This window comes from Amblyomma maculatum, chromosome 10, assembly GCF_055883805.1.
Source record: "Amblyomma maculatum isolate TAMU_Amacu chromosome 10, ASM5588380v1, whole genome shotgun sequence".
NCBI classification, from domain to species: Eukaryota; Metazoa; Arthropoda; class Arachnida; order Ixodida; family Ixodidae; genus Amblyomma; species Amblyomma maculatum.
The window spans coordinates 58,639,381-58,666,183 of record NC_139353.1 but is presented as its reverse complement, the minus strand read 5'-3'; the positions used below and the strand labels follow the sequence as shown (position 1 = coordinate 58,666,183).

General features: G+C 43.4%; 2 protein-coding genes across 6 annotated transcripts; one reads left to right on the top strand and one right to left on the bottom strand.

The window, feature by feature from the left end:
- Positions 1-569: 569 nt before the first annotated feature.
- On the top strand, positions 570-5,811 carry LOC146176594 (diablo IAP-binding mitochondrial protein-like). Of its 4 annotated transcripts, none has more exons than XM_084582851.1 (7): positions 571-701; positions 787-856; positions 969-1,083; positions 1,659-1,796; positions 2,580-2,711; positions 4,691-4,955; positions 5,609-5,811. In XM_084582851.1, the coding sequence occupies exons 2-6, from the start codon at positions 810-812 to the stop codon at positions 4,937-4,939; spliced, it is 681 nt and encodes a 226-aa protein (XP_084438977.1). In that variant the 5' UTR covers positions 571-701; positions 787-809; the 3' UTR covers positions 4,940-4,955; positions 5,609-5,811. The 4 variants fall into 4 exon arrangements, with proteins under 4 accessions (XP_084438976.1, XP_084438977.1, XP_084438975.1 ...); XM_084582849.1 differs by having other exon boundaries at positions 787-868; XM_084582850.1 differs by having other exon boundaries at positions 570-856.
- Positions 5,812-7,215: 1,404 nt separating this feature from the next.
- Positions 7,216-26,759, bottom strand: LOC146176593 (tRNA (adenine(58)-N(1))-methyltransferase non-catalytic subunit TRM6-like). Of its 2 annotated transcripts, XM_084582847.1 has the most exons (10): positions 26,608-26,759; positions 26,206-26,357; positions 25,919-26,028; positions 20,998-21,173; positions 18,330-18,500; positions 13,642-13,897; positions 12,932-13,017; positions 10,172-10,361; positions 8,875-8,969; positions 7,216-8,795 (listed from the first exon to the last, which is right to left on the bottom strand). In XM_084582847.1, the coding sequence occupies exons 1-9, from the start codon at positions 26,685-26,687 to the stop codon at positions 8,880-8,882; spliced, it is 1,311 nt and encodes a 436-aa protein (XP_084438973.1). In that variant the 5' UTR covers positions 26,688-26,759; the 3' UTR covers positions 7,216-8,795; positions 8,875-8,879. The 2 variants fall into 2 exon arrangements, with proteins under 2 accessions (XP_084438973.1, XP_084438972.1); XM_084582846.1 differs by having other exon boundaries at positions 7,216-8,969.
- Positions 26,760-26,803: the final 44 nt, after the last annotated feature.

Sequence of the window (26,803 nt, the reverse complement as noted above, 5' to 3'; positions counted from 1 at the left end):
TCTTAGGAGCCAAATCACCTCTTTTCTCCATGGTCAAGCCTGCCGAAGACATAGCAGTAACTCAAACTGTTCGGGCTGGTGTCGACTCCTTCACCTCCACTCGTCCAGACACCGGACGTTGAGAAGGGCGATTTTTCTTCGGGCCCTTTTGCCTTCGGACGCCGCAGTGAAAACGCTCACGTCATACGCACTGGCCGTGCGCCTCTGGAACGCCGGTAGCGACAGGCTTAGAAGCAATAAAAATACATATTAAAAAAAAAATGCGCGAGACGACTAGCACATGCCGGTAATGTTTTTTTTTTTTTTTCCCCTTTTCTAACGCGCGGTTGAGTAACACCACAGCAGCCTTGCGCAAAACTCGCAGAGAGTGGCCAGTTTATCAAGTCGTGGTTTGTTTCTTCATTTTCTTAATGAAACGATGGGTGCCAAATGCGAATAGGGAAGAAACGCTATTTAGGGGACGAGGGACATTCTCATCCGCACGCGCCCGTACTGCGTCGTCAAGCAAACGCATCGACTGCATACGACGTCACTTTGTCGTCTGCTGCACGAACAGTTGAGAGAAGCTTCCGGTTCTAGGTGAGCTTCCGGTTGTTGGTGTGTAAACGCGGCGTCGATGCACGGCGTGTAGTTTTCAACCTTTTCATAAGCTGTACTTAGGCTCTCAGTACACTTTATCTCGGTCGCAGTTCGGCGTAAAGGTATGCCGACATATCAGCTTAAATTTACTATTTGTAAACTGTAGATAAAAAATTGCCTTTGGTATCTCTGGTCTTAATCGGGAAGCTCCAACCGCGGCACTACAAGAAATGCTGAGACTCTTGTGGCGACTCAGACACGCACGGAACATTACCAGGCAAGCAACGAAGTAAATTATTCTCATATGATCTGTATTGTTTTTTTTTTTTTTTTTTTTTCTAATGTAGATGGCGGCTGATGTGTGTGGTTTATTGCACGTGCCTACGCAGGATTGCTAGGCGGCACTCCGAGTTCGCGAAGATCGGAGGCAAAGCTGCCTTCGCGACTACAGTAGCGTGGGGCCTTCCTATTCGAGCAAGATGCCAGGATGACAACAGCGACACGGTACTGTATTGTGTTTCTAAACACTGCAGCATACGAAGATCGCTCCTAACCCGTAGCCAACAACAACTGTTGGACGAGTAGCCACAGCGCGCACCGCTCGTGTGCGTCGTCTGCTGTGTACTCGCGCGCATCTGCTACGATGTTCTGGAACCAACACAACGGAGTATTATCCCGTGGCCCATTTTTTTTTTTTAATTTTTAATGCATGCAGTAGCGCGAAGAGATGAGTTTAATTGCTTAGCTTTGCTGTTCAGACACAAAACTATGCATTGTTAAAATCAGCACTTCTGCGTAGAGCATGGGTCGCCGTAAAACATTGAAACTTTTAATAACGCAGTGAGATAGTGTATGCGTAGTATGTATTGCAAAATAAACTTTTGACCAATGAACTCGCCAGGTAAAGTGTTGCAAATAAACATTTGACCAATGAACCCGCTAGGTAAAGTGATGTGCATTAAACTATGCACACAGCTTTCAAGCACAGAATCTGAGCACCTTCTGTGCCAGATATGGTAAATTTAATTTTAGAGAGAATGGATATTAAGGAACTTCAGCAGCATTCCTTTGTCTTACAGCTGACAACAATCGACCCTGAATCGCTCTCACACGAGTTCCTCATCAAGCAAGCAAGCATTATTGCTGTCGAGGCAGCAAGCAGGGTGCTGATTCAGATGACAGTGGCCATCTTGGATGCCCACGAGGAGTACTGCAAGGTACAAAAGATTCTTCTGCATGTTTTTCGTCCTTCAAATTGATGAATAAGAAGTAGCTTATGTTTCACAAATTATTAGTGTTTCAGTGCATGATTTCTAATTTTATCTCGACTTTCTGTAGCATAATTTTGGTGTATAGGCAGGGCTTCAGTGAGGAAAGTCAGGAAATTTGGCCAATATCCTGGTATTCTCCAGTGGTCCGTGATGGGAGACGGTTGTGCGTGCTGGTACAAGCTGCGACATTTATGTATGCATGCGCAAGTAGATTATGGTGGAGTAAAATGTTGACAAGCCATCATCTGGTTGGAATTTTTTGTCTGCAACCAAGTTTCCTATGATAACAATAAAAATCTTGGCAAGTAATATGCAACCAACCTTGTAGGACTGTCAAGTGTTGGAAGCTGAGGGTATTGGATACGAGTGTGCCAGTGGTGATCCTACAGCACGCGAATGAATGAGCTTTCAGCACCCATTTCGTTTTCATGATATAGTTGTCAGCATCGCCTTTCCTAACTGCTTCCCTCAAGAAGCTTCAGCGACTTGTAGCTGCTGAGAAACTATAGGGACTGCATTCCGAAGCAGTCCTGGTTGGGTGTAGTCGAGTTAGGGTCAGGTTGGTTAGCCTTACATCAGTGGAGAAAGTGCTTGTGTGTGTGTGCATGCTTTCTAGTATTACCTGGAGCTATAGCAACAGTCTCGGTATGAAAACATTTTAGCGGTAGGGACACTAGACTTGCCATCCAATTAAATACTGGTTCTCACTTTCTGTCACCCGTCTTACAGAGTTTGAACAAACTGAGCAGCCTAATTAATCGGTTTGAGATGGAGGTCGGCCTCTGCTCCGGGGATGATGCCTTTTGGATGGAAATGATCGCCATTCGAGAGGAAACCAATAGGCTCAAGGCTGGTGTCCTAGTGAGTTCTGTAGTGAACTTCAGTGTGCATTTATCTCTTTTGCGGGACTATGTGTGTGATTTACAAAGAGCATGACATATAGTTTTTTTTGTGTGCGATGATAATGATTGCATAGGTTTCATTTAGAAACAATATAACTAAGGAAGAGCAAAAGAATGACATATTCATCGAGCACCTATTGGCAGCCATTGGAAAAAAAGTTTCGGAGATGCTAAGGCAGCACCTCGAAGGGTGTAACATGATAGCATTCTCCCCTTGTGGACCCTGGTTCGCGTACGTCCACTCTGCTACGGACTTAATCACTCACAGCCTAATTTGTGCCTCTATTATCTCACATGCGTTCGTAAGCTACCCCATTATGACTCATCCGACATAGATGTAAAGTGCTGCATTCACCGAGCGGTACTACAAATGTGCCTGCATAGCCTAGGACTAGCGTGTTTGTCTCAGGATCCAATGGTCTTGGGTTCAATTCTCCTCTCACGTTCCCATGTCAGCTTGGCCGCGTCATGTGGTCTTGTGATGTCGCACAAACCGTCGACCGATTAGTGCCTAGCTGCCTGCCAGAGATGCGCTCACGATATTTCACTCACAGTGTTTGCCGAAGGGGAGCCTTAACACTGTCGTGGTAAAGGAGGAGCAGGGTGGAGAGATAAGCAAGAGGGGAACAAAATGGCAAGAAATATAGGACGTAAGATACCCACGTGCAAGTAAACACAGTTGCACACAAAAGCAAAAGAATATGTGCATATATAAGCGTCCTGTCATAGTCGTGCTGTACGCAGTTTTTAGCTTTTGTGAAAGAAGGAATTTTTTGTCGCTTTAAGGCAGGGTTTGACATTACAATGTGCGAGAACAACTCGCTGCTTGAGCACTTCTTGAATAGCAAATTAGCAGCTAACAAGTATTGCATGCTGTCATTAATAAAAATAAAACCATTATGTGGCTTCAACGTGCATCACAGTGGTCCACCAACAGCCCATGCCTCCGCACATAATTTTCGTATTGTCTGAGGAGAGGATTTCACAAGTAAACAGTTTTACTTTTTTACACTGCAGTGTAGAAACTAAAGGCACAGTTTGTCTTTCTTCTACAGTTCACATTAATTAATGCAGAAACCAAGCATTCACACAGCCATTGAAAGCCATAGTATGCACAGCAAATAGAGTCCTTGCATACCAGACACAAATATACTAGTACTTCCGTCTATTGCCCAAGCACCAATGATTATAGCAGCACAAATCTTGGGATTTTATATGTCGCTCGGTGTCATTGAAAAAGGGCCATTTTGTACTCTGTAGTCACATTAGCTTACGCTCTCTGTTCCGTTTTGGAGTTAGAAAAAAAAGCTTTCACAAACACATAGGTAAAATATAGAAAGAGAAAAGAGATTTCTAGAATCAGATGCATCCTTGTCTTGAATGTCTTAGCTCATTTTTCTTTATCCTAACCTCCCCAAGAAAATAAAATAAAAGCTAGGCAACGAGTTAACAAGTTAGTTAAGGGGATAAATCATCACTATGATTATTAGCGAGTCTATGATTACTGTGGGGGGACAATTACTTCTCCCACTGATGTCCGATCTTCGATCTCTGCCACGTTTCTGCAATTTCATAATCTCTCCTGCCCATGACTACATCCAGCTATGCCTTCCTAACCTTACAGTTCACTCCGTTATTATGCTGCCCTAATCTACTCCCGCTCCATGATTCCTGTTGGAATATGATTAAGTCCAACACCCTGCATTTATTTGTACAATGAAAGTAATGCGTACTTTAACTGCAAAAATACAAATTTTTGCTAGTGTGGTGAAGGCACTCCCAATTGTTTGGATATTTTTTATCAAAATGGTGCAGTCCTTATGCAAGCAAATACAATACATTTAAGGCAACAGTCTGCTTCCGTTGTTTCTCCCATACTAAATGATAATGGAACATAGCAAAAGTTGGCACTGCCTGACTCGTCGCCCTCTTTTTCAGTCACTTGAGTCTCGAATGCAAAGCATTGCCAGTCTTATCGACGCTGTGGCACAGACCGCCTTCATAAACGGTGCCGAGTATGCTGGCATCTGCGCCAATGAGCGGCTGCTCTCAGCCGAGCGCCAGATAAAGTCTGCTGCCCAGAAGACGGCAACCCTCGAGGATACCGTCAACAGAGCGCACAGAGATGCCATTCTCTCTTCAGCCGACAAGTTGCAGGCTCCAGAAGATGAACTCAAGAAGACATAGCAATAGTGGGGCATAGGTGAGCTACTTGATGTAAGCAGATTATATACAGTAGCCCGCAACGCCTGCTAACCTTTTAAAAAAAAAGGCGCTATGCGCGCCACTCGTGTGTACAGATGCAGATTTTTTCGAAGTGTGTGCTATGCCTAGCAAAGCCTTCTTAATTTGTCGTCATAACTGGCTGATTTAATGCTTAGGTAAGGAGTGCAGTAAATGATATTTCTAAAAATTTTCAAAACAGTCAGCTGGGCATCATATGCGTCAAGTTAGTCATGGAGATTGCTTTTTGCAATGCTGTTACGTTTTTGATTCCTTGCGTTAATCTATTTGCAGCTACAAAGAATACATGATTGCATGCTTTATCAAGCGTCCATTTCCTTTACTTGTTCGAAGCGTATTACAATTTTCACAACCTATGTGATGCTTACTGTTTAAAACAGAACTGTGCCACATTTTTTGGGGCCTGCATGGACAATTTAAGCAGGAAATTTATTTAAATGCGCTTGGCAAGCAGCGTCTGAAACGGGTGGTATAGCAGAAATGGGGAAAAAAAGTGGAAATAGCGAAAAACCTGTGCTTAGACCTTATCTGCTTAATTTACTCATTTTTAAAGCATGCTAGATGTAAAAAAAAAAAAAAAATCTAATTCGAGTGACTTTCGTGCTGTTGCAGGTGCTGCAAGGTGTCAGTGGAACAAAGTTCAAAGAGATGTACATGTGCTGAAATCTGGGACTCAAGTGAATAAAATTATTTCTTTGCATTTATAAGACAGCTAGCTTTATCTTCATGAAATAATTTGGTGCAGCTGTCACTCTATCGAGATAAAAAATGGTGCACTTGGGAAAAGGAAAAAAAAAAATGCGCACTGTAAACAACTCAACTTTCACGACTGACTTTCAGCAAGCGAAAAATGGATCCTGTGAAAAATTTACACTGTTATGCAAATAAGCTGGCTTCTCCTGGTAGCTTTTGAGTCTAGTGGTGAAGCATGGTACAGGCATCTTGAGCACACACAAATAAATATGTAAATACAGTGCTCTATACACACGTATACATAGGCCTTATTTTTTTCTGAATAAAAATACAAAGTTCGAACTCGTCCTGTGTCTCCCTTTTCTACATCCAGTGCCCGCCTATTGCGCTAAGAGTGCTACCACATAGTAGTATTACAGGCACTGTTGGCGTGGATACATGAAGAATTTAGGTAGATTGCCCTCATATCTGCAGATTATCATGTTAGGATGGCAGGAACGCTACTTTCACTAAAAATGGTTTCATAAGACGGAAGAGACCAAAAAAATGAAATGTAGTCACCGCAGCCACTTCCACAAGCAAAACTGATGAAATCAACACGGTTTTTTAAACGCAGATCTCGGATTCCAGGATAAATCTGCATTCGCTTCCACGCGGCAATCCCACAGTTGTTCTTGCTAGTGCCATTGCATTAATTGAAGAACAGAATTTCAATTTTAATCTAATTTTCTCTGCAACTATATGTGCACTCTCTCACTGGTGAACAAACATCAGCATCACAACAGAAAGCCAAATAATTATTTTCACTAAAAATAAAAATTCATTGGAACGAGCTAATTCTAAGAAATGCATGTTCCTGTCGTTGATTTTATTGTCGTTTATGCTTTGGAAATGAATGAGCATCTCTAATGCAGCGAGGAAGTCTCCATAAATGCCTATTTTCAGTAAGGCATCAAACCACATTTACCATCACACATTTATGACAACAACAATGCATCTGTGGTTTACCACACAGCATGAAGTACCAAAGGCCATAGAGCATGAAGTACCAAAGGGATCACAATGGTGAGAAAAAGGAGAGTACCAACGTTGCAGTTGCTGGATCAATTCTGCAGTCTCGTGCGGTCGTGCACGAAGTCGTCGGAGAAGCAGTACAGTAATACTCGCTCTACTGGCTACTTGCAGTAACCAAGTGAATACGGTGATGGTTAGACTAAGATTTTTGTTCGTTTATGGTGTCATGAATATTCAAAATACTACCTGCTCTCTTGTCACAAGAGAGCAGGTAATATTTTCAAAGGTGCACACAAGTCTTGTGTACACCTTTGAACCAATGTACAGCACTGCAACTGTCAGGAACGCTATAAGAGCAGTGCACAGAGCAGAGCACAATAAGTCAATGGAATCCTCACTTGAGAATAATGGCTGAATACTAGTGCTGTTAATTTACGCTTAAAGAGATGCAAACATCTCTCTCGGGAAGTGTCAATGAATTTCTCCTGTATTTCCTGTCTAGCATGCTAATATTTTGTTTGTTTGTTTTTTTTCACTTACATTTTAGTTGCTTATAGGGGTGCGCAAATTGAATCGAAGATGTTTGTTCTTCAATTCATACTGTATTCGATAAACTGATACTGGCAGTGACGAAAGTTTGGACATCTTTCAGACAAACTGACATTTTTCCTTGTTCTTTCAGGCCAAATTAGAGTTAGTTTACTGTAATCAGCAGCAATATGACTGCTCCATCCAGTTTCACGCAGGTCCTTCCTGTACAAAAACCGGTGTACAGAATCGTGTATAAAATTTATACCGGATTGATCAATACAGTATACATTTCTCTGCAACTCTAGTTTACTTTTTGTTTGCAAATATACCGTGCGAATTCTAGAATAAGCAAGACGAACAATGTCTACTATTTTTTAATTTTTCTTTTTTTTTTCATTGATCAGATATTCAGTTCGATATTCGTAATCTGACTTGTGTTAGAAAATTTCAATATACACACACCCCTAGTTGTTTACAGCGTTCATGTTTCGTTTGGCACTGATAATGCATATGCAGCAGCAACACCCGCTTTCACTTGCCATGCTTCAGATTAAGTTGAGATTTCATCCCAAAATTAGCTGTGGTTTAGCTTGTGGCTAAACATGGAGTTATGCGAGAGCTATCTGCATGGCTATGCTTAGTTTTGGCTTGAAAGTAAAGACATGGCTTTCGAACATAGTAGTTTACTCTATGGTTTCCGCTTTATTTATGCTATAGGGGGCACTTTTGACCACTAAAGTGCGATGAGGCGAAAGCCTCTATCGCGTGGTGGTCCGAAGCCCTCCATTACGGCACCTCTTTCTCTCTTTCTTCTTTCACTCCCACCTTCGCGATGACGCGGTAGCGTAAGCTACCAGCCAACAAATAAAGCCCCGCTTTAACCGAGCTGTATGAATGAGCCTGCGTGGCCTAGGGATAACATGAATGCAAGGGTTTTGGCAGGCTGATTGTTATATCACCCTCCCGTACAGGAGAGGCCCGAGTTGGCAGCTCCTGGCAAACGTAATGTCGGGAAGCCCGATGTCCAGCTAGTGCTCGGCCATGTCAGCTGCCAGCTACCGCCTCCCACGACTTCTTCTTCTGAGGTTGCTAAAAAAACGGCCCAAGGTCAGTGCGACCATGGCGAAAGTGCAATCACGGCGAAGTGGCTGGCATAGTATAGCTCTTGCTACAATAATTGTTTACAATGATTATGATTTAGGGAGTACATAGTAGATGGCACCACTTGCATGCTGACATGTAAAGATGCGCCAACAAACACTCCGGGTCACGAGCGTGCGTTGCACCAAAGTTGGCATCACTGGATTTTGTCAGATGTTGGAGTTCAAATGAAAGCTAGCTGAAACGAGAGAAGTCTTTCCAGAAAGAAAGTGGTCATCTCAGCACATGTGGCTTCCAGCTTCTTTGCGCTTGTCACAGCCTTCACCTCCATGACACACTCCAGGTAGCATGCAAGGCAGTTCCAAGTTTAACTTGAGCACTGACAAAAGTGAGATTTTTGAAAAGGACGTCTCTTGCTCCAAGTGGAGTAGTGTTGACACATCTGTGCCCAGCACCAGTCCTGTACAGAGAAGTCCTTGTGTCACACTGAGCTGGTGGCTAAGAAAAGATAGTTGGCACAACATGCAGGGGCCATTCACCATTGTCACGCCACATCCGCAACTTTGATTCCTGTGAGCACGTAACCACCACCGCCACTCATATTGATGGATGGGTGGGTCCGGTCTGGTAGTACCTGCAGCATGTTTGTAAAGACCACTTGTCACAAAAATGGCCACAGGTAGTAAATATTGCGATCACTGGATAGAGGTAAGCGTACAAAATGGCTGGAATTTTTAAATAACCTGGGGTAGCATGTAGTTGTAGGCAATCATAGCACAGCCTTATCATCACAGTGGTTGTAAGTACATATAAACAGATTTAACATGGCCTGTGATGGCATTTGTAAAATGGTTGTTGGGAAAACCGCTACAACAAATTGCTAAAAACAAAAATCTCTGCAAGCACAACTAAGAAACTTTGTGGTAGTTCTGCAGACAAGCGGGTCTCCGATATGTTGATGCATGTAGTGTTTATCACAGCAGGCTCTTATTTCTTTTCCTTTCCTACTACTTGAGTCTCTTTCACTGTCTTCATTCTAAATTCTTAACAAGTTAACTCTTCCTTGCAGGTTCATGCTATATGCTTTGCTTATTGGCCTAAGACTGCTGACAAGTTGGCTTTTCCTCATAGGTCATGAGCCTGTTTGGCTGAACCCATTCTGGGTATAATTATTGAACAGCAAAATTTTAGAAATCTGCGCTATATTTACACTTTGGTTTGAAATGCAATACAGGATATGTTCTCAAGTGCATAACTTGAGGGGAAAGAAGGAACTCTCATTCCATTTTCGCAAAACACAACATAACATCATCAACATAACACCACATAACATAAACATAACATAACACAATGTTAATCTCAATAGGCGTGAGTGTAATACCTCTTCCCGCAGGAGCGTATGAGAACACATTGCACTTGACGCATCAGCAAGGTATCAGCAGAACACTTTGTCCTATACCAAATTGTACCTTTCAGGAAAATTCAGATGACTAGCATGGACACGCTCCTCTCATACTGTCATTCCTACTGATGTATGCAAACACCATATCATTATCATCATCAAAAAAAAGAAAAGGAGAATGTGGCTACTGACATGCACACAGTTCTGCTTAGAACACTGGAATCTGCAATGCTGAGGAAAAATAGGGCCCTTACTCATAGGAGACTAACAACCAACGAATCAAACGCCACAGTCGAAGATATAAGCTTAACACCATTTCACACATTTCACTATGCAGCGAATGGCGAAGAGCTTTTTCTGAGATGGCTCGCAATGTTCATAGCAAAAGGTTGTTGCAAAGCAAGTGCTACGAAGGAACACCCTGGCATTCTCACCTGGTGGCAACGCAGCCAACTTTCAGACAGCTTCAGAAAGACAGCATTGTTGGCGTTCTTCAGCTGGGTGTAGCAGTCGACCAGCGGCTCCTGGTAGGTGCAGAAGACGGCAAACGGCCTGGAGGGCGCCAAGAACTCCAGTAAAGAGAGGACAATGGCCGTAGGGTGGTGCTTGCTCGCAACCAGGAGCCTGCAAATGTGGAAGAAACACGAGCGTTCTGTGCCAAGACGTTCTCTTTCTGTCATTATGGCTGCCGCACAGGTAGTCCTCGATAGCAGCACCAAAGGAGATGTCCATGAAAAATAGGCGCATGTCACCACTCAAATATACCACAGCTTTAACCATCACCATGAGTACTGCAATGAGTGTGAAACCTTATTCATAAAAGCTTGCATGCTTCACTGGTAATCAAGAAAATAAAATTTCAGGAGTAATCAAGAAAAAAAAAAAGAAAAAATTTCCCAATGCTACTTCTCACTGTAGTCTTAGCATTATGATTCTCTTTCTCCAGAGAAATAGCCTTATGTGCCATTTTTATTCGCTTAGCCACATGGCCTAGCTGGAGCAGTGACTGTTAAGAGGCAGTAATTCTTGGAGCGCAAAAGAATTTACCTTCTTTTTTTTTTTCAATAAGGATAGTGTTTATATAATGAAATAGTAGAGCAAAGCTTCAGTTTTGAAATTTCTCAGAACAATATGTTGTTGGTGAGCCTGTACACTGACATATGAACCAGAACTCCCCAGCGGTTTGCTAAAGTACTGAACACTGCTGTTGTGTGTGTGTTGTGTGACACACTGAACATTGCGACTCTGATAAGAGTTTAGTTAGAAGCATGAAATCACAGCGATTTCATGCAACAGTGCATCATCAAAACAAACCTACAACATAACAAAGCATGCATACTAACAGCTGTTGCAGACATACAGAACCAGGCGAGTTTTTACAGTAACCACACTATAATGAGCCGATACTACCACTGCAATAAATTATTTTTAATTCAGACTTGAAGGAACTTGAAAAAAAAAAAAAAAAATGTCCAAGCTATGTTAAACTTTGCAACAGCAAACTTGAAAAAAAGCCTCAGGCTTTTTTGTTTCATCCAGGTTTTCATTTTATTCAGTTTTTGCATGGAAACTTAAAAGCAAAGTGCAAAACGCAAACCGAAATAAGGAATAAATATTGGTGAAACCATGATGAAAAAGTTTACAGCAAACCCCAGTTAAAGTCATTGTTATCAGAAAATAGACTTTTCACCTAGCCTGCACTTTCCAGCGTCCTCACTCCCAAAGCGCGAGAGCGAGCGATGCAGGAATCACGCAAGCAACCACACAACCACGACGAGTGTGCACTGCTTGTTCTGCGTCTTTCTAAGCTTAACACGCGTTTAGCTCCCGTTGTCAGCGTGCCATTGGCGACCTTGACACCAGAACAGAGATAGAAAACAGCGCCAAACCTGAGAACACGAAGCCAAGCCTAAACAAACTTTCATGGGTCGCCTCCTAGTGTATGCATCGACAAATGTCTTGCTAGTCCCACGGTAAACGAGTAAAGGAGACTGTTACTTGCCATGTAAGTGTGTTGAGAGTGCTGAAGCATGGTGTGTTCGTGTCAACAGGGGCCCCCTATTGCGACTGTGGATGTTCTTTCATATCAGTTCATTTTATGTGCAAGAAACTTTTGTGTCGTTCTGCACAGCCCTAGTAAACACATCATGCGGCGAGACCGTAGCATACCAAGTTCGATCGCCGCAACACCTTCGTTGCATGGCGTTCCCAAATATGCACACTTCAGTGGAAGCAGCGCTCCGGAGTTGAGAAACGGCGTAATATTGAAGGATTCGTTAAGTGGAGGTTCATTACATTTAGGTGTATCGTATCGAATGTGGCACGAGCCACGCGTCGATAAAGCACGTGACATCAACAAGGTGCGTTCCACGCACAGGAAGCACACCCTCTCCCAGCTGCAGTATATAAGCGATTGGTGAATAAACCTGCATCTGGTTGTTCCCCTTGCTCACGGTCTGCCATGTCCTGTCTGCGTTCCTCAACGATGCACTGCATTCAGAGGTCTGAGCTACCGGCTGGCACCCAAAAGATTACCTAAAATTGTTCACATCGTAGTAATTTATGTGGCGAAAACTTAGCCAACGGTCATCTGGTTTCAAGATAAAAACTGCCCAGATATGCACATTCTTTATATCGGGAATGTTAGTAAAGAACTGCGTTAAAATGGTAAAGGCCTTCTTTAAGATGCAAGGTGGCAGCAACAAAGCCCACCCACAAGTGGCCTTGCCCCACTCTGTGAACAGTGTGTGACAATTTCTACTTCAGCACACAGAGAGAAAAAAAAAGAAACAATAACCACGATGACAGAAGCGAGGGAAAGAAGTGCCAGCTTTGGAACAGCAAGGCACTTTCTACTGACATAATTAAAGAAGCAATGTGCTAGCCAGTGTCTGAAACTGTGCGAAACTGCACTCAGCTGGCTGGCAGTCATTGCCACGGACTGGAGCGAAATTCACAAAAGCTAAACTGAGACTATGTGGCCATACTAGTCTACTTGAGCCGTTGACAATTGCTGCGGTCATGCCTGAATATGGCTTTCTATCAGGACCTCATCTGAGAGCCCCATAGCATCTGATTTAATGCGTGTCTGACACCATAGGCTTGCATAATGTTGAAAAATGTTGTCCTCTGAGCAAGCAGAGACCTCACAAACAACAGCGACAACAAGTATGGGCACAAAAATGCAGTCTCACCCATCCAATGACTTGGTCTTGAGAAGATCCAGTGCCCTCTGCTGCTCCTGCATCCTCCTTTCTCTTCTTGCAGCACGTTCTGCATCCTAAATCAACGTAGTAGAAAAAGGGTTTAATGCGAGGTCTGTTTGAATATACCGTAGTCCTCACAGGAGGGTTTGAAATACAGGCAGACAATGCCACTCAAGCTGTGACACAAATGATATATATACTGAAATGTGCTGTGCGAAAACAGCACAATCAATGACAGACATTATTAGCATGCATTGAGATAGCAATTCAAAATATGTCCACAATTATTCGTTATATCCAGGTTTCTTTGTATGCAGTTTCTGCATGATTTCTAAAGGACAATGCAGAATGGAAACCAGATTAAGAATTGAATGTAAGGGGGAAAAAACCTTAAAAGTATTTCATTAAATCTGAATTACTAGAACTTATAAAAGCGGTGAAACATTACAAAGGAATTCGCTACATGGAGGTTCGTCACATAGAGATTGAACTGTTCAGCACCTGCGTAGTACAAAGAAAACTACCGTAGTTATTTCCTTACAAAGGAATTCGCTACATGGAGGTTCGTCACATAGAGATTGAACTGTTCGGCACCTGCGTAGTACAAAGAAAACTACCGTAGTTATTTCCTCTTTGCAACCCTCTTTCCCACCTAAAAAAGAAAAGCAGCTTAGTGGAGCCACAAAGGATGCGCTAACCTTCGAATCTTTTGCCACAGACGGAGCATCGCCCGACCCACACTGCTCTGCCATCACTGAGTCCCCATTGTTTGGAGCTGACGCATCTTCCATCACAACCTCTGAAGTGCGATTTACACACTGTGGTTCCTGTTCTGAGGTCAAGCTCTCGGAGTCGCTAAGCAGTGAGGAGGCTCTTGTGTAAGGCAGCTCCAGCAAGGTCGACTGAAGGAAGTCCTGCTCCAGGTTCAGCGCGTGCACGGCCTGCCTGTAAGAGCTGCAGAGAGAAAGGAGGTACCGAGCCACGCAAAATTTATGCACTGCAGTCTCGTACAAATCAATGTGCGATACTGCGCATAGATTAAAGGCTATTCGAGTTGTACTTATACGCAGAAGAAGCTCACCCGGTATTTTGATATAGTACAGTAAAACCTCGATACGTTCTTTAAAAAATGCTGGAAAAAAACATTATCCGGGAAAACGTATGATCCGAACTGCCTAATTTTACAAAAATTAAACTGCTGAATGAGGTACAAAGACATTTAGAATTGAGACAAATTTCACTGCATAAAAGTGTAGATTAGCATTTAAAGAAAATGAAGTATGCACAGCTCCTTTTCTAGCTCTCGCAGAATTCAGTCCGTATTTACATTTACCTAAGCATTAAAGAGATTTACCAACAGATCTGATTCGTAGAAGGAATCACGAGCCAGGATCGCCTCCTTGGTTTTTCCAGATGCTTCGCCTTCTTACATTAGTGACATGTGGAGAAGCCATTGCGATGGCTTACAGTCGCTGCGTTTTTGCTTATGCCCCTCGCATAATGATCCCCTCCCCTTTCTACCAGTGAGAATTCGAAAAAAAAAAAAAAAAGCTAGAAAAAATCTGATCGTCATAACCGGTTATCGTTATATCTGATCTGGCGAAAAAAAAAAAAATACACCCACATATCTTCCCATGCACGTAGGTTTGCCAGTGAATAATTTATTACAGGATACATAAATAGCCATAAAATAACTTATGCATGCTTAAAAATTAAGTCGGAAGTTCACGCCAGCTTGAGTGGCAGCTGAAACTTGACAATCGCTATGAGCATCGCTACTAATAGCGTGTACGCTGGCAGCAGTCCTTTTTGCATGCTCAAAACTGATCAGTGGTGGATGAACTGCACAGGACATCCCCAGCCAGTCTAGATGATCGTTAAAATCATAGAGCGAGAATGCTCATATTACTTCGTGAGGCTTCCAACCATGCTGAAAATCTCGATGAACCTGCTGTTCATCTAGAGAGCTATCACCCTGTTGCGTTGTCGCCTTGGTCAGCACCATCTTACACGGACGCTGCTGATGCGGATGTGGCCTTTTGCCTTTGCACCAGGGGATAACGCATTGCATCAGGCCGTTATAAGATTAAAGGAGAAAAAATAGGAAGGGAGAATGCACAATTGCTAGGTGGCGATGATAATACGGCCGCACCATTAGCTAGGCGCCAGGCAGCGATTGCGATGAGGATACAGTGAAATTTCATTACTACGAACACCACATTAACGAATGTAAAACTATTTCAGAATTATGAATTTTAAAATGACGTAAATTTCAGCAAAACGTACATATTTTATTTTCCTTCTGTAATCTAGGAACATCAGTATAATAAATTCATCTAAAATTAACAGCGCCGCAGTTCGCAACACTTATGTGGGAGGAAAAAAAAAAAAAACAATGCCATGGCCCGTGAGCTGCAGCTATCATCCTCAACATATCTAGAGCCAGCTCCTAGCGCCCCCACAAAGCTACGATTTATTACGCAGTAGCGAGCAGGCCTAGCCGCCTGCCTTTCTTCCTGTGTTGTGTGCCGTTCACTGGTCAGCCGTACGTGCCATAGGCAACCTGCAATGGAGTTTGCTGAGACATGTGGCGCCACCTGGCGGCCGACGGGAGCTAATACTGAGGCGGCGCAGAAGCTGACGCCGTATATGTTGCAGCCGCTGTGTTTCTTCTGCGTTCGCGTTTTGTTATCCCAGTGAGTGTGATTTACTCATTTAGTGACTTCAGTGGTCTCGTGCGATGCTTCGACTACTACGGATGTGAACAAGAATAAAAATAAGCGCAAGGGCGGCGAGAAAGACTGCCACAATCACGAAGGAAACCTAAGCGTACCGCTTGCTGGGAGAACCTGGGAAGAATGATGAGAGAAGGAGATATTGGCTGCGAGAGAGTACTGTAACTGAAATTCGTTTTGTTATGGGGCCATTGGCGTACAGACACCAAGAAGCTAAAATAAGACGATTGCCCATGAGCGGAGGAAACGGTATAACTTTCTGACTCGGGGAGTCGCACGCTGGTTGGGGCACACTACTCAGTACGCGCTCCGCGCTGCAAAATTTGGCGTGTACTGGTATATGCTGTGCAAGATCGAGTGGCATACGTCCAGAAAAGTAACAAAGCCGCGCAGCCGCAGCATCGTATTCCAGCCGCATTTCAACGGAAGCGAAATTTTAAAAGAAGAATGTTGTGGATCTGTGAACCGGATTTCTAATGCGGTGTCTATTCGGAACCACAAAGGCAAAATACCTTAAAAACTTCCAATTACAGATTTCAATAGCATATTTATCTGTAAATTAGTTCTTAAGGTGCTGAAAAAGTCGAAGTGGCGGAGTGTAGAGGCCCGTGATAATATATACGCTGAGAATGGAACTTAGTTCTATCGTTCCGCGCCAAATATTTCTTTCACCGACTGCTCAAGCTACTCAAGAGTCTCTTGTCCCAGACAATAGACTATTTCATCATTACTAGTAACAGTAAAAAATTATAACTCTTAACGACCTCCTTTACGTAAGCTTTGCCGTTGAGTGCCAGCATTACCCGCTAGCTTTCCCCAAGATTGAGGTACGGAGGTACAAAATGCATGCCAGTTGTTAAGAGCTTTATTTTTCCAACGATGTAGGAAGCCCCCTACTCCCTGCCCCCGGCACGCACAGCTTTCGTTGATGACGCACGCTACAACCGCACAGTGCTTGCAATCGCCACGATATCCGTAGCGGGTACCGCACCATGCCCCCTGTAACTTCCGCGGCACTGTCGAAAGGTGCACCACGAACAAAAGTGTTGGTCATGGTATTAAACTGTAAAGGAAAACCGCGAGGAAATTATTATGCTGCTGTAATGAAACAACAAGAACAAAAAAAAGAAGAAACGGCGATCAATCTCTTTTCAGGTTCTCTCTGCACTTTCAATGTTTGGGTATGAGGTGTGAACGTAATAGGTAAATGAAAAGCTACGTTTACAACATTTGTCATTCATTTAATTATTTCTTAATTCATCATCACATATCCGACAGATGCTCCGAGAGAATAAATTTCGTTAAAAAAAATTCCGTCTACTCACGCGAAATTCAAAGCTGTGCGCGCGGGTGTTCCGTCGCGAGCGGCGCGCACTACGCGGTGAAGTCGACACCGTTTACGTTTTAAACATGAGCATTCTCGAACAGGCGGTGTCCTTTCGTCAGTATTGGTTTTCGGAAGTAGCTCTGAAGACATTCGATTGCCTTAAAACCGCAGAAAATGAGAGCCGAGATGCTTCCCGTCGTACAACGCGAACGCAACCCGACCGCGCTGGCCTATTCAGATTACTCGGCGCCGCAACGGCGGCGCTGAACGCTGCGCTCCACTAGCGCCGCCTGGCCACTGCAGGTTGCCTATTCTCGTGCACGGGACGTTACTTTTTTTGTGTCACGGATTATATTATTGCCAAGTATGTGCGAAATCTGACTGCAGCCAGAGAAGTGCCGAGAAGATAAGAACGAAGATTTCAGTGAAAGAAATCGACGCAGGAAAAAAAGCAAATCGGCCTCTGCAGACAGCTAGCATTACCCTATCGACCACTGCGATCATTTTGAAATACCAAGACAAGATTTTCAAGCTTCAGTGAGAACTGAAGATGAGGTCATTCGAACTCTGATGTTCTTTTGCACATGGACAAAGTCCACACTTTCATCGCTCAGTGCAATCACGCATCCGATAAGCAAAGTAGAAGGTGTATGTGCTGTAGTGGCGTAATGTAGTGCGCGGTCGTGTTTGCTGCAGGCGACAGAAGAAAATAATTGATTTCTTCAAATAAATCAGCTCTGCAGTTAGTGCAACATTATTTGATGTTTTGCCTGTCTACACACGTGCCTACTGCTAAGGTACGTAATTTCTATACCTAGGCTTGACCACTGGCTCATAATCGCATATTTTTCATTACAACGATATTTCAAAATAACGAATGATTTCGTGCGGTCCCGTGGAATTCGTTACATCGAGATTTGACCGTAGCACTAATTTCTTAACTGCACACAATGCCCCTCATGGATTTCTCCACGCCGGTCTGTTTTCATTACTTACATCCAGTTTTAATGTCTATCTCTTCGCAGTATTTTACTTAAGACAAATTTTCACAGTAAACATCTTCTGGGCGGCCAGAAAGTTATTGCTGTTCCGATATGCCGTCGATTATCGATTATTATATATGATTTATTTTTACACAGGGGCAATGGAAAAACTGATAAACCCCATGAATGTGACCATATAAGTGATATATTGTTATAGTTGGTATCGTTGTAAGTGGACCACACTGTACTTCAGTTACTGTAACACTCTATCTTTTGCAATGACATGCAAGAGAGGCCTTGGAAGTGTCAAATGAGAAGCCAGACTCAAGGCGTGCACACACCTGTCCGGTCCCTGTCCAGCGTAGACTTGCACCACGTTGCCATGCTGGCCAAGCCTCTCCAGCACGGCAGCAGTCAGGAGGCCCACCCAGGAGTCAAACACTATGTAGCGACCACCCGAGCGCACATTGCAGCAGGTCAGCATTTGAGCGAGGGTGTCGACACGCATGTTCCTGCACATGGGAACCACGCAACAACAGGATGTGATGGTCGTCAAGCCTATACTCCGTTTCATACATCAGGTGCAACGCAGCGAAAGCTACGCAAGTAGTCCGCAAGAAAAAAAACAGGAGGCGTATCACTACGCACTCGTTCGGTAGCCGAGTGGTTCCTGCGGAAACGGGCTCTATTCCGAGCATACGCGTTTGCAATAACTTGCTTCGCATGCCTAGACATCTTCGAAGAGCGGATCTTATAGAAAAAATGAGCACCAAAGAACCATTTTCTCAAAAAGAGATGCGCAGCGCAAAGGGCACAGCCAGCGCCATCTAGTGGCACAGCTGGCAAGGTTGCGGGGCAGCGAAAACGCGGCACGAACAAAAACGACATAAAGAACATACAAATTCACCGAATCCGACCCTGTCTCCCTAAAAAAGGTGTTTTTTATGAAGTTTATGGCAAATGTAAAATGTATTAAGCTTGCAGACAAAGAAACAATTATTTTCTGTCGTCAAGAGCAGGCACTATTTTCCATCGCGGATGCGGAGAGCGCAAACAAGAGCTGTAGCTTTGGTAGCGTTGCACTTGATGTATGAAACGGAGTATAGACACAGCAAAATAACGCAACAAGTACAGTTCTCGCAGCAAATAATACCTGGCTGCATAAGTTGCCATAAGAAAAGGTTTTTTTTTGACGACCCTGCTCATGCGAAAGCAACGGAAATTATGACATTTGCTCAGAACACCTGGTAATTCTAACCTGGCCAAACTTCTGCACCGATTTGGACAAAAATTTAAATCAGCCCACTGCAATGAGTTTCCACTACAGCCAGGCACAAAAAGAGTACACAGAAGGGTATCCCTACAAAACACTGTATACATACTTGCTTTTTACACAGCTTTAAGTGGAGCGGTTTAGCAGCACAGCTTACCACTAAAGCAACCATTGAGTGTGGTGCTGGTGTGCATTGCAGCATTCAACACGTCTAAAACTCTGTGTATATCAACTAACAAGTAGCGAACTTGGATGAATTCAGCCTGAGCAGTAGACTGTGTCGCAGTTTTATACTCTGTCTTGGTGTTTGGCTCTACAAGTGCTAAGTTAGAAAAAAAGAAAAAGAAAACAAAAAAACAGGTAGGAGGCATGATATTCAGCAGCCAGCCTGAGCAGACCAATCTTCGTCTTGGGTACCAGTACAGGACTTGCAGGTGGGCTCTGTGCCGGTGTTTTGTTGCCCAGACTAAGGTCTTGCCGAGGCCCAGCTCATCACGGTCTGAGAGTGCCGGACTCATGCAATATATACCTAGGGAGTGCCACCTCGACCGTACTGTGGTACTGAAATAGGAGACCTGAATTCGACTGCCAGGCGAATTCTTCAAGGGCAGTGGCAGACCTTTTGCACAGCCTCTAACCCACTCCTTCTCGTCCTTCTCCCTTTAGCCATAAGAGCCACCCCCTTTAAAAAACATGCAATCACTTATTCATCAAAGCTTTTCATCATTTTGGGGGGGGGGGGGGGGGGCTACTTTTGATTTTCACGATCCACAATCTAAGTGAAGGAGAAAAGAGGGTGGACAAAACAGCAGCACAGTCCTTAAGCTCCCTATGAATACTGTATTTGTTCGAACCTAGGCTGGCCGACAGTTTTGTAAGAAAGCAGGAGACAAGAAACTCTTAGGTGGACTTATATTTGAGGATTCTGTAGTCGTATTATAAAATATGACAGTTCATAAGAGTGAAAACGTGCGAGCTGATCCCAACCGGCCACACGAGGCAAGCATCGCTGCAATCTGGCAAGACATCCCAGAAGGCTTGGTAGCACGCTTGTTCTGAATGAGCAGCATTTCCAATGCACTTGATGGTAATGACGATTGTGCACTGCATAAGGTAAGTGACAAGGATGTCAACGATAATGATGAGGAGTATGCGGGAGCAGGTTTGTGCAAATAAGTTTTGTTTGTGTGCTCTTCCTGCCACCGATCTTGTTTTTTTTTTTTTGGCCGGTTTCCATTCGAAGAAAGCTTCAGCCCTCAACTTTAGGAGGTCAGCTTAGAACCGTGGTTGGCCTAAATTCGAGTAAATACAGTACTTCAGTTCCTCTGCCACCTTGGATGCAGCAAAAGTTAACTGGCCCCGCCACGGTGGCTCAGTAGTTAGGGTGCTAGGCTACCGAGCCAAGGCACCTGGTGACAGATGAAGAGACCGTGGAGATCACGTGTTCTATCGAGAGACGCTGCTAGCCTCAAGGGGGAGTTGAAGACATCATCGAGGCGAGCTGGCGAAGCGAACGCACACGCAGACGCGCATCAGAAGACATAAAGAATATGTGAACGTAATGATTGGTTCATAAACCCATTTCAACTCTTTAATCTTCGAGTATTACTTCAGCTGTCTAGTATGACGTCTAACACCTTTTACTAATTACTAAGCAGACCTCCAGATATTAATATGTGAGCCTTTTAAGAAGTTCGGAACCAAAAAACTGCAGGCAGAAATGTCACCGAGCTCACCCAATCTTGAGTGGGTTCTGCGCGTAGTACATCTCCACCAGGAGCCGCGCTGTGGGCCGCTCAAGGGTGACATGCTGCAGGTACTTTTGTTGCTTCTTCTTGAGGTACTTGCGCTGAGCGTACTCAGTCTTCTCCTTAAATGTGGTGCTGTTCTCCACCAGTGTCTTGATGATGCTCTGCCAAGATATCAAATTTCAGTGAAAAACTTGCAGGAACAGGCAATAATGCACATTACGAGCAATCTGTGCTTTTTTTGTTCACAAATGCACTCAGGTGCTGGGTGGTGCTGGGATCGCATGGAAAAAAAAAAAAGCGTATTATTTTCACAGACTGCTGACACAGCTACCATTTGGCAGTTGTATGCATGAAACTCCAGATAAATATTTTCAGCCTCTCTGCACAAGCAAATACTGACGACATGTCTTTGCTCGCATAAAACCTGAAATATTCTTTTCTAACCAACTCCTATACAGGAGCTGCTGAAATGGCTCTGTAACCTTGGTGCCAGCACCAAGGTTGCGAATAAGATCTCGGCAAAAATGGCCACGCTGCCAATTTCAACAGAGGCGAAATAGAAAACTCTCATGTGCTCTGTGATGTCAGCGCTTATCAGAGAACTCCAGGTGGTTATAATCCAGAGCTCTTGACTACACCATCCTTCATAGCCCATATTCTAACTACTATGTACTCCTTGCAATTTACAGCATATAGCAGAACTGAAATTTAGGCCATTATTTTAACAAAGAACGGAAAAAGACAATGCTAAAAACAATGCATCATGCCTAGCTGTATTTAAGGTTGAAAATGGACTTTTTTGTAGCGCGTTGCTTCTGGAGCAATGTTAGCAATTTTTTACTAAACCAACTGGAGCAACAAAACCTGTTTTTAGTAACTCCAATACAAGTAAAAGTTACATAGATTTAGTGGGTAAAAAAGAATAGATTACAAAATTTTAGTACGCTAACCGCAGGTCTCCAAACTTGCAACTTTTTGGACTGGCGAAAATTGCTTTTTTCAACTGTAGTGAACAATAATATAGGATATTTTTTTCAAGAAAACTACGGAGTATCTTGCAAAACTAAAGCAATTTCTTTGTGCAAAGACATTTGCCCACCAACTACAAAAATTTGATTGAAAAAAAAAAAAAAAAAAAAAAAAAAGGTCATGGAACTTCTATTACTGTTCTTATCTGAACACACCCTTAAAGAAAAAAATGCACAACGAAAAAATATTTGCATATTCGGCAGGCACAAAGTTTCTTGCATAAGTTTCTTACTGAAAAAAAAAATAGTAAAGAGCCACCAAGAGGCACTAGAGGGTCACAATGTGTGAGGGGAGACATATTTCGAAGTGGAAATAAAAGGGCTTGGCCATGCTGCATGCATGTCAATGCACTATGTTAAAAGAATTTTTCTTTAAAAATACGAGCCCACCTGCATCCATGCACCCATGTATATGAATACACACCCATGTGCAGTGCTTCCTATCGCTCGCATTAAACACACTTCATATACAGGAATGTAACCACAACTGGTAGCAACTCAAATTGTCATTTTCGTACGTGAGGGGGCAGTAAGTGAGGCCAACAGCTGACTGTAGTAACTTCCTGCTGTTGGCACCTGTCTAAGTTGCTGGTTCTATTTCATTAAATTCTGTAACATTGGCCCAAACAGCAATGCGACGCTCTCATATGAGCCAATAGCTTGCAAATAAAATATAGTCGTCTTGTAGCTGCAGAAGTCGTGAAAGCTGCCTTCTCTGTTGACGCTTATTCAAAATTTAACATAATGAGGGAAAACTGTGTTGTGCACTAGAATGGCTTGCGGTTAACACATTGAACGACTAAGCCCAAACACGCGGGTGCAAGCCGTTTGCGGTAGCCGTGCTTCGATGCAGGCGAAACACAAGGCAGGTTAGCTACCATCCCTTCGCTAATCTTTTCTTTGTCATGTGCGATGTTTCTTGAGGCTTTGAAAAAGACAAGCTGCTCAAGCACAGACACGTGTGTAATAAACAACGCCGGTGAGATAAATGCTGATCTTTTTTTCTAAAGCAGCGGTTTTTGCTCACAACTTGGTTAAATAATAAATAATTGGTTCAGAGGAAAGGAAAGGCGCAGTACCTGTCACACTTGTTCTGTGGACACCTGAACTACACCGTAAGGGAAGGGAGAAAGGTGGCAATGAAAGTGGAAAGAGAGAAACCGTGCGGGAGTAATTTCGACCACCTGGGGATCTTTAACGCACACTGACATTGCACAGCTTATAGATGATGCCACTTCGTTTCGCCTCCATCGAAACGCAGCTGCCGGCGGTCGGGATTAAACCGGCACAGTAGTCGGGCGTTTTACCGCTGCACCACCGCGGCGGGGCTCACAACTTGGTTTTCAATAAAACTTTCCTAATCACACTACGCTGCTCTTTCTTCGTTAAAAAAAAATGAAGCAAGTTAGCGGCACAGAGCGATTAGACAGCAGTGAACCACAATGACAAACCAAAACACAGTGACAGTGTACTCGCTGCCAGATGGGTGCCACACTGCTAAGAAAAAAGAAGAGCTGGACAGAAAACTCTGCATGCATTTTCAGAATGGCTGAATTTATAGCTTCTCATTATTATTTAAAAAGAAAAGTGGCACTATCATCTGTGTGAGCTTCCTAGAGAGGACTTCATACATCGCAGAAATGCTGGGAAGACGAGATTGTGTATTCGCCTTGATTAGCATTGGGCTGAAATTACGGATTATGGCTCATAATCAGTGACTATGACACAAAGTTTTACTCTGTGTGCATTAAATTATTTAAACAGCGCATTTTCCACTTCTTCAGGTCTTTTTTTCCTAAGTGAAAGTTCAATGCCAGGCCTATATGGAAACTTTCGAAACATTTCTTTGAGGTTTGCCTCAAGAAGAATTGTATCTATTACGATTGAATACAGATTATGCCTAACAACAGTTAAGCCAATTACAAAATCTCATCTTTCCAGCATACCTGCACATCCGCTGCCAGCTTGCCTTCTAGGTAATACTGAAAAACTCTGTGGGCTGAACCATCTCAATTTTGCTGCTTAGAGCACTGAATGTCCGCGTCATGTGAAAGACAACTATGCAGCAGTAAGCAGTGGCTTTGGCCACTGCTAGCATGTTGCAAGCTGTACTGAACCTTACACTAAAAAAAAAAAAAGAAAAAAGAAGAGAGAGAGAGAGAGAGAGAGAGAGAGAGAGAGAGAGAGAGAGAGAGAGAGAGAGAGAGAGAGAGAGAGAGAGAGAGAGAAATGCTATTTTTTGAAGAGTGAATGATAATGCTTGTGCGCTTCCATCGCTCCGATCCATCTTCCAACACTGCAACTATAATTTCCCAAGTGGGTCATAGAGTTTCTGAAAATTACTTCGAGAGAAAACAGCTACCTATGCGATTTCCTAAAGAACACTTCACCCTCCCCAGGAATTGTTGGGACGTAAAAACTACTTTGATATTTGGCTTCGCTACCCCAGGGACCATAAATGTAGATTCCCACACGAAACCATATTTGCGCCATGATGCTCCGAGACTATTTAGCGCAGGTTACATTCTCGCAGAGGCACGTGATTCACTTGTTTCATAAATTCAATACAAATGAATGTTCGGTGTAAGGCTGGAAGGTGGTAGGTTGAATTCAAATTTTCTATGCAGCAATAGCCAAGCCTACTATGTTACAAGGCCATTATAACTAGAATTCAGCAACAGCATAATCAAAAGCAGACAGCTAAAATCATTGCAATCGCTTCACTTGTAGGCCACGAGTTGCTAACATGAGTATGTGAGCTGCAAAATATTGCGCATTGCAGTAACCAGAAATGTGGCGCCACAAACACAAACACATGCGAAGAGACACAACAACTAGCCCCTCAAGCTGTTATTTTGGTAGTAACAACAGTGGGGGGATCCAGTAAAAACGTCCCCAGAGTAAATGTCCCCAAAAGAAACATCCTTGGAAAAAATGTCCCCGAACGCGGACTGAAGTCTTGCGCTATAGGGCGTAGACAGCTTTTCCTCGTGGCGAGCTGCAATGCTGAATGATGCATGTCAACTTTATTACAGCGGTTTCACCTGTCAACTTGTAATTGACCGCGAACATCGAACTGCATATGGCGCTGGCATTCATAACGAAAAAATGATGGCGGCGGTAATTGGTGAAAGCGCCTAGTCTTCGCTTTGCGGCGAAGAGGCGAGCTGACCACCTGCTTTACCGGACCAGAAGCCTGCAGCAATTCTTTAGGGTGGCCATAGTGCACGACCAGTTAAGCCTCGTCCTGGCTTACATCATTATCACCCTTATCACCATTCTACACCATCGTCAGAAGAACGGTTGAACCTCGTCACCAGAAGGTCTGGGAAGTAATTCTAGTCGTGTTTTCTGCTTTGAGCAGTTCCTCGAGACTACCACACGCCGATCTGCTCGTACCTTTCTCAGCAGGCAGTATTACCAAGCTGATTAGACCTGTCTTATGATTGTTTAACGAGCTGCGGAGTCAGAACCACGCAACGTATAAAGAGATCCAGGTGGCTTTTTCACCATGCTTTTATGCAATTTTTGTAAGCATCTCAGGTGCGCAGAGGACGCAGATTCCAAATGATGATTACATTTAACTCAAAGGCAAGAAAAAATGATATATATATATATATATATATATTTTTTTTTCACATGAGTTCCGGAAGAAATCATTTTCTGTCTGTGCATTGGGGACGTTTTTTTCTAAAAAGTTGCGGCTACTTCAGGGGCCTTTTATTTCGGGGCCGTATCTTCCGCTGAGGATACGGCCCCGTGGGAGCTGAGGAAGGCCGTATTGGCGGGCTCATGCATAAGTTAAGCCACCTCGGGTTTACAGCAATACATGCTACACAACTTCTACGTGCTGGTAAAGCAAGATATATAAAACTTACTTCCCCAGACGTCCCATCAGATTTAAAAGTTTCAATATCTTCTCTTGTCAGTTTCTGAGACTTGCCGTCGTCAACAAGGTTCCTGTTATCTTGACCACTGGTTTGTGCCTCTGCAACAGAACATATGCATTTTTGAGTTAAATGTCCATTAAGACCTCAGTGAGGCTGCTAAGTAGGTAAGTGAGGCTGTTAAAAGTTGGATGAACGCTTACGTACGCGCTCATAATTTTTCATAGCGGAAGTGCAGCAAATCAAATATTACTACAAAATGACATATGTGTGATTACCATCACCAGGAAGCTCACACTCTGAGCACCTCTTCCTGTACTCTTCAGCAGATATCTTGCGTAGATCACGGTTGTCGATCTCAAACACCGACCCGAAGGCCTCGCCGATCGCAGTTTTAATGCCAAACTTCCTTTTGCCGAAAAATACAGGCCTGAAATAACACAAATGAAAAAGTTACATAAAACCGAAACTAGGCGCAATACAGAAGCCAAAATCTGCTCGTGGCGTTACTCGCAACTATTTTCATGGTCCTACAAAATATAACAGGTAGAAAAAGATAATGAAAATAACACAATAATTTTCTACATCCCGAAAAGTCACCACGTTGTGTTCTCGACTGAACTGCCAGAGCCAAACTTCTCACGTGCGATACAAATAATGTCGGAGCATTAGAAACTCACTTCTTGCTATCCACCTGAACCAGTCGAACGTTACTTGATCCTTTTACAACAACGTAACTACCTTCTTTTATGGTATTCATTTTAGCAGTATGTTAACACAGCACATTCGCGTTAGCGCGCTTCTACAAACACACACACAGCTCACAAATGGATTTAACTGGATTACAGTAAATGGATCGCGTTGGATTGCTAAGGC